At 48.0% G+C, this 8292-nt stretch overlaps 1 protein-coding gene across 1 annotated transcript; it reads left to right on the top strand.

The window, feature by feature from the left end:
• Positions 1 to 769: 769 nt before the first annotated feature.
• Positions 770 to 1441, top strand: LOC308531661 (proteasome subunit alpha type-2-like; the record flags this gene model as incomplete). The annotated part of the gene is made up of 1 exon (XM_081108710.1): positions 770 to 1441. The coding sequence occupies exon 1, from the start codon at positions 779 to 781 to the stop codon at positions 1439 to 1441; it is 663 nt and encodes a 220-aa protein (XP_080964836.1). The 5' UTR covers positions 770 to 778.
• Between the last annotated feature and the right edge of the window lie 6851 nt (positions 1442 to 8292).

Here is an 8292-nt window from a genome sequence, read left to right as displayed (position 1 = left end):
GTATCACAGTTGCAGGTTCGATCCTGGCCCTGATTGGGGCACATTCAGGAGACAGTCAATTGATGTGGCTCTTTCACATCGACCTTTCTTTCTCTCTGCCTCTTCCCCTCCCTTCCACTCTCTCTAAAAAAAATCAATGGAAAAAATATCCCCCGGGTGAGGATTAACAAACAACAACAACAATAACAAAAAGTGAGTCATAGAGAAGTTCTAGAACTCAGAAATGCAATAACTGGAATTTAGAACTTAGTAAATTAGACCTAACCAAAGAGAGAATTAGTAAACTGGAAGATAAATCAAATGAAATTTTCCAGATTAAAATGATAGTTATTCTGGTGAGTGTATATCGCTATTTATTGTGGTTATATTTGCATTTCCCTAATGACTGGTGACACTGAACTCCTTTTCATATGTTTATTGGCCATCTGGAGATTTTCCATGCAGTGCCTATTCAAACATTTTGCCCATTCAAAAAATTGGGTTGTAAGTCTTTTTTAGAAATACTAGTTTTTATTGAAATTTAACAAGTCATGGATACATGTTTTAATTTCTATGGCAATCTAAAAAACAACACAGTTATTTATAACTATGAAGCTAATAAAGGGAGGTGTGAAATCATAAAAACAACCATTTATAAAGTCAAGAAAGAAGAGAAACGGCAACATGCAATGGGTAAGATGAATAGAAAGCACATAGTAACTAGATAGATGGGAATGTTAGGTGAAATCACTAATATGTCAGTCATCACATTAAATATAAACTAGCTCTCCGGGTGAAGATGGCGGAGCACGGTTACCACTTTTCGTTGACTACTTTCAGCCCATCTGGTAAACTTGTTCAGATTGAATATGCTTTGGCTGCTATAGCTGGAGGAGCCCCTTCAGTGGGAATTAAAGCTGCAAATGGTGTGGTCTTAGCAACGGAGAAGAAACAGAAATTCATTCTGTATGATGAGCGAAGTGTACACAAAGTGGAGCCAATTACCAAACATATAGGCTTGGTATATAGTGGCATGGGCTCAGGTTACAGAGTGCTTGTGCACAGAGCTCGAAAACTAGCTCAGCTGGTACAGAGAGTAGCTTCTGTGATGCAAGCATATACCCAATCAGGCGGTGTTCGTCCATTTGAAGTTTCTTTACTAATTTGTGGTTGGAATGAGGGGCGACCATATGTATTTCAGTCAGGTCCATCAGGAGCTTACTTTGCCTGGAAAGCCACAGCGATGGGAAAGAACTATGTGAATGGAAAAACTTTTCTTGAGAAAAGATATAATGAAGACCTAGAACTTGAAGATGCCATTCATACAGCCATATTAACCCCGAAGGAAGGCTTTGAAGGGCAGATGACAGAAGATAACATAGAAGTTGGAATCTGCAGTGAAGCTGGACTTAGGAGGCTTACTCCAACTGAAGTTAAGGACTACTTGGCTGCCGTCGCATAATGAAGTGACTGAAAATCTGGAATTGCAGATAATCTCTATACTTAAACAAGTTTAAAGTATGTTTTGTTTTGCAAACTTTTTGCATACTTATTTCTACATGATTTAATGGATCAGTGTTTTTAAAATGATACTTGTAACTCACAATAAACAGTTAAATCCAAAAATACATATATAAACTAAATGCTTGAGTCAAAAGACAACGATGGTATCTTTTTTGGCGATGAGAAAATGCGACTTTTTACTCAAATAAATTACTTCCTTGGCAGCATCCCCCATTTTTGTCGTCGTCCATCCCCCATCGTCCCTCCCATTGCTGACAGACTGCTTTGGTTTGTTACTGAAAGCTAGTTCATCTGCTAGACAAATGCCCTTTCTGAAAGCAAGGTTATCAGTCCTACGTATCAAGAGCCTTTTAAAAAATGTGTGTTTTTAAAATCAGAGCTACCATTATTGCAGTTCTTTTTAAATTCTCACAACTTAGTCCCTCCTTGCTTCTAGAAATTGGTTAACATCACAAGCTCTGGAGCTACTTACATGCCAATCCTGACACTTACTAGTTGTGCTTCCATATTGACTTCACCTCCCTGGACCTCAGTTTCCTCATGTATATCCTATACAATGAAAGGCTAATATACAAATTGTCCCTTCGGGAGTTCAAACAACCGGGAGTTTGACTACTCGCTATGACCTACACTGACCAACAGGGGGTGGTGTGGAATGAAGGGGGCAGCCAGAATGAAGGAAGGCCTCCACCAGCAGCCGGAAGCCGGGGAAGGAAGGCCCACAGCCAGAAGGCCCCGATCAGCCCTGATCACTGGCCAGGCCTAGGGACCCTACCCATGCACAAATTTCATGCACCGGGCCTCTAGTAATAGTATAATGGGCTTTACCTCAAAGGTTTGTTTGTGGATTAAATAAGTAAATGTATAAATTGGTACATAATGAATACATAGTAAACAATAGCTGTTATTATTACTATAACATTAGAACCATTTTATTAGTACAACTCTCCCATCCCCTTTTTGTTCTGGCCCATTCCTCCTGATCCCTGTCAAGACTAAATTCAAAAGCTACTCTATTCTGTGACTCCAGTCCTAACCATTCCTACCATGCCTCAGCTACACACACCAATGTGCCACTCTAGCCCCCAGAGCCATGTGCTGTAGGCAGAGGTTTATATGAATTTAACTTACCACATATTGGAAACAAATGACCCACAAGGATAGGAAAAGAATGATTTATTTCCTTCCTCGTTTGATTCACTTCCATGGAGTCACATCTTACATGTGAGATTCTAAAGTCAGCAAGTTAAGTCACAGTTATGCAGTCAAAGTGTCCCCTGACAACCCTTTCTATTTTCCTTGCAGAGCACAGTGGTTTGGTGTATACATCCTTGATTCTAGGTCTGGCACGCTGAAGGTGGAGACCCACAGGGCCAGGCAAAGAACGGGCCCAGAGGAAAGTCCACAAGCTGAGGTCGGGGCATCTGAGCCGTTCTTGGCAGAGGACTGGCCAAACCTAAGAAGAAATAACAGGAGTGATGGGGAATGGAGATGCAGGGATGAGAATCCCAGTGTCCTGCTCACCGGGAAGACTCACTCACTTCTGTCCCTGTCACGTTCACATCCTATAACACATGAACAGGCTTAACGTACATCCAGAGGATGAACCTAAATGGAGCTGTGTCCTGTGATGCAGGGTAAACTCTCAACCCGGGGAGTTAACTAAATGTGTGCCTGATGGAGGCTCCGGTGCCAATGGCTTTGAAGTCCTACTCTGTATCGGTCATTGAACAATCATTTAAAAAGTGCAGAAATGAATACGACAGTCTGCTTCTTCAAGTAGATTCTACTCTCTTTTGTGACAAGCAGTGGGGCGTGAGCAGGCACATAGGTGGATGTTTCAGTAGAGACTCGCCTCCATTCCTAATACAGAGTAGGGCTCGGTCAATGTTGTGACTCAGATGAATGAATAAGAAAAGTGGAAGAACGAGACCGCCATCAGGGAAGTCCAAAGTGCACATGTTAACAGCTTCTGATTGAAGAGGCACCTGGGGACAACAAGGAGCTGTTTCCTCCATATTTTGTGTCCGAACTCCACTCCGGGAACATCAGGATCAGAAATTATGGCTCCCGGCGGCCTCTCCCATTCCCAGGCCGGCAGCACCGCGCTCTGCACCATCCGCAGCGCTGTGAGCCTCCATAAATCTCCGCGCTCCTGTTCACACTCCAGGGGCTGCGGCCGGTGCCCTGCTTTCCTCACTCTGAAGGAGGAGCCACTTCCCTGCTGGGCCTCGTGGTGCTCTCCGCAGCTCCACTCTTTTTTTAAAATATGTTTTTATTGATTTCAGAGAGAGAGAGAAACATCAATGATGAGAGAGAATCATTGACCGGCTGCCTCCTCCACGCCCCCTACTGGGGATTGAGCCTGGAACCCGGGCATGTGCCCTTGACCGTAATTGAACCCAGGATCCTTCAGTCTGTAGGCTGACGCTCTATCCACTGGGCCAAACCGGCCAGGGCTGCAGCCCCACTCTGACTCTGTGACAGGTCTGGGAAGGAACTCCCCACTGCAAATGCACCCACGGTTTACATGTCCCTCTGGGAGTAGACACTGTGAGCATCCCCTCCACACATGTGTGTGCATGCACGCGTGCACTCCCCCCACACACACACACACCAATGCAGAGCCTCTGCTGACGGCCAGACACAATGGCACAAATGATGCCCCTGGAGGTCCTCTTTCAAGCCCCCAATTCTTCCAGAATAGGCCAGGCCACTGCTCCAACAGGGGACAGACTCGCCTTCCTGGAGATAAACCAAGCCCAGTGTGTGCGCGCGCGCATGTGGGTGAGTGCGTGTGTGTGTGTGTGTGTGTGTGTGTGTGCGCGTGTGTGTGTGTGACTGCAGCCACACAGACACCTGCACCGTGAAAGACACACTCCCCCTAGGCTGGAACAGATGGCCTTCATGTTGTCCTCCTGGCATCAGAACTGCCATTAGACCAACCCAAACCAGGAGAGGCCACATGTGCCCGTCAGACTAACAAAGATCAGAAGGAACGTTAGAGCACAGCGTCGGCCGAAGTGAGACAACCTTGCCACTGAGTATCTAAACTCATGCACCAACATCTAAAAGGCACGCGGGCACAGCAATCGCATTCCTAGGTTTGTGTGGTACAAAGATGTGGGCGCAGCCTCACCGTGTCCAGCAGGGACCTGGTGAAATCATCATGGGTCACCTTCACGGTGGAACACGACACAGCCGTGCTAAGGTGTGAAGTCAGTCGTGCTAATGAAAGCGGATGGCTGGAGATAAGCTAAGGGAAAGTAGCAGGTGTGGCAAGGGATGTGAGCATAGAGGAAACCTACGTGCCCTGGGTTTTTACGGGCATGGATGATCTCTGGACGAAGGAAACGGGAGAGAAGTGAGGGGTTTTTAAGGAGAGAGACTCCCTCCCCTTGAATTTCTATCTGGTGACAGATGACTTATTCAAAACAACAAATATTGTCAACTGCACTTCACTATAACATTAGAATAGAGAAACCAGCAACCCTTCCAATGCCTCTTCTACCCTGGGCTCAGTGTCTGTCAGTAAGGCCCCTGGGGTCTTCAAGATGCCAGACTAGTGGGTTAGAGAATTTAGCTCTTGCCCGGATCTGCCTCTCTTGAGACCAACGGGAAAGACACCCGATTTCAGTCTGCCCAAGCATGCTGGCTTGGGGGCCTCTGCTGAGATGGTGGCATGTTGTAAAGATACTTAGAAAAGTAGAGAGCTCTGTGTTGTGGTGGCCACAGACTGAAAATACAAATTCCCGCATGCTAGAGACTGAATTGTGTCCCCTGTCATCTGTACATTGAAGCCTCAACTCCCAACATGACTGCATTTGGAGATGTGGCCTTAATAAGGGAGTGATCAAAGTGAAATGAGGTCATAAAGATGGGGCCTGGTTGGCCAGGACTGGTGTCCCTATACGAAGAGGAAAAGACACCCAGAGCGTTCATTCTTGGAGAGAAAAGGCCATGTGAAGCCACACAGAGAAGGCGAAGAGAGGCCTCTGGAAAAACCAACCCTGCCGATACCTTGATGTTGGACTTCCAGTCTCCACAGCTGTGAGAAGTCGATGTCTTTGGTTTAAGTCCCCATAGGTGGCATTCTGTGGTAGCAGCCACTGCTGAGCTGATATGTCCCTAAATGGGACCTTGCTGATGGTAGTGATCACCTTCCAGGCCCCCACACCTCACTCCTCCCAGAATGCAAACACGAAGATCGACCTCACCTGCAACGGGAGGGCACATCTGTCTGCCCAATGAGAGAAAACTCTTCAGGGCAACCAGCACATACTTCTTCTTTCCCCACTTGTCTTTCTCCTGCCTAGCCTCGCCCACTCCAAGGTGCCAGCATTGAGAGACAGAGGAGGACCCCCTAAACCAGACTCGGCCAGGGGCAGTGTGGAGCCCGGGACCCCGCCAGGACAGCGAGAGAGACCCACTGTTGGCACGCCTGCTCTGTTCCCTCACCCTGGGCTCAAGGGTAGTGTCACAGGAACTTGACTGTGTGGAAACGGGTCACCTCCTCCACGCTCACCGTCTGGCGGGGCGGCAGACACCAGCCAGGCCCAGCGGTGCTGGGGGCACCCACAGTGCAGGGACGCCTCCGCAGCAGGCGGATGGAGGGATCAGCATTTGGAGCAAATCCCCTTGACAGAAACTTGCCCCAGGTCCAAAAGCATCACTGAAAACCCAAATGGTTTAAGTCTGGCAACTCCTCAGACGGCCGTTTGTGTAAGAAACGTGTGATGAGTGGTCACAGCAAAGGCAGCCATCCCAGCCCTGCGTGCGGGGCTTCAGGATCCCAGAGTTCCCCGAGTGACGGCGTCTCTGGAACTGAAGTTGTTTTGAATGGAGTGAAGGGATTTACCATTTGCTAAGTGATTCACATGAACAAAAAAACACACCAAAAACCCCCAATTTATCCAGAGACCCAGGAAGATGTTAACGTTTTTTTCCAATCAGCACAGACTCTGGATGAAGTGTTTCAGGGGGCGGCCCTCTCCCTGTGACCCGGTGGGCAAGCATCAGTCACAGGCCCGGAGAAGGCCCTGTGCGTGGTGTTCAGCGGGCCAGGCAGACACCAGCCGCACGGATCCTGGGCCCCGGGGGCAGCCAAAATCCACAGCTGCTGCGGCCCCGGCTCCGGCCAGCACCTCGGCGTGCGGAGTGCTTCGTGCCCCTACCCCACAGGAGTAAATACCCTACAGGAATGTGGGAAACCCTACGGAGACCGACCAGCCTGGGGTCTGCTCACTGCCGAAGCCCCTCCAAAGGTTCTAATCAGCTTTAGAGCAAAGCAGTGCCTGGTGCAGAATTGTAGCCAAATGGTAATTTTTTTCAACATATTTGAAGATGAAATCTTCCTTTTGCTGCAGTTCTTAGAATTGTTTTTTCCATCAACAGTCTAAGACGCCTGCCCCCTCCTCCCACTGCCTCACCCCTTCAGCCAGCTTTCTCTCAAGTTAGCTCTCAGCTGGGCTCACCCACTCCCGGCCCCCGAGAGCCAGGGAAGCAGAAATTTTAATTTTTAAAATGCTCACTGTCTGAGAGAACTTAGAAAATCTATGGCTGCTCTAGGACAGTTCTCGCCTCTGCAGAAACACATCCTTTGTAAACATGTTGGTCAATCAAGAAAGAGTTTTGGGAGTTTCCAGGGTCCCACAACTTTGTCACTCGTAGCAACATCTCTGCTTTAGTCGCAATGAACTCTGAGCACCCATACTAGGGCGTTTTAAAAATTATCTGCTGCTTCTTTCCCAAGTCTGAGCTCCTTTTCCTGTGAACTGAGGTTTCCAGTTCCAGGGTGGCCAGGATGAGAGTTTGTTGCACCGCAGGTCAGCTTGCTGAGAACTGTCACCAGAACGCAATGGGTGCAGAGGGCATTGTTAGCTGTTTGTTTTACTTTTCGTGTGAGTGTGTGTGTGTGTGTGTGTTTCATTGTTCCTCTCCACAGAAATCTTTGGTAAAAGGTGGAAGATTTATGTGATCTGAAGAGAAACCAGAATATGTTAGCTGTTTTTAATGAATGAGCACAAGATGTAGAGCAGCCTTGGGCAAACTACGGCCTGCGGGCCGGATCCGGCCCGTTTGAAATGAATAAAACTAAAAAAAAAAAAAAAGAAAGACCGTACCCTTTTATGTAATGATGTTTACTTTGAATTTACATTAGTTCACACACACACTCCATCCATGCTTTTGTTCCGGCGCTCCAGTCCAGTTTAAGAACCCATTGTGGCCCTCGAGTCAGAAAGTAGCCCACCCCTGGTGTAGAGTCAGCACCCGTGGCCCACGTGGAAGATACTAGGCGAGGTGGTGTGATCACCGTGACGATGACAATGACTTGAGCAGAAGCAAGTTTAACACGTCACCTGGAGCGGGCCTTCTCCAGAGGGCGGGGTCTCCACCCACATTTCAGCGGCCCTTCCGTGTGCCGCGCCCCCTGCAGCGCTGGGGCACTACCCAGGGGCATGGTTGGAGCAGGGGCTCTGTGGCCAGTCTGCTGCGTGATGCCCCCAGGGACGCACACTCTCTGACTCCCAGTGTGCTCCAGTTGCCGTATTTCAGTTGTTGCTAAGTAACTGAATAACCCGGGCTGAGTGACCAAGACTCTGTGCCAATTCTCAGAACTACTAACCTAGAGGGGTGGGCGCGTTCTTGGTGTCAGATAACTGGTTGAAGTTACTTGGGGCAAAATAGATGCCTTTCCTTCTTCGTTTTGTTGTTGGATGACAAGAAACGTCCAGGCTAACATCCGTCACTTGAATAAACATCATGACAATTAGTTGCCTTTCTTACTCC

The sequence above is a fragment of the Myotis nattereri genome (assembly GCF_964212035.1).
Source record: "Myotis nattereri genome assembly, chromosome: 15".
NCBI classification, from domain to species: Eukaryota; Metazoa; Chordata; class Mammalia; order Chiroptera; family Vespertilionidae; genus Myotis; species Myotis nattereri.
The sequence above is the reverse complement of the archived record's forward strand: the minus strand, read 5'-3'. Positions and strand labels throughout refer to the sequence as shown.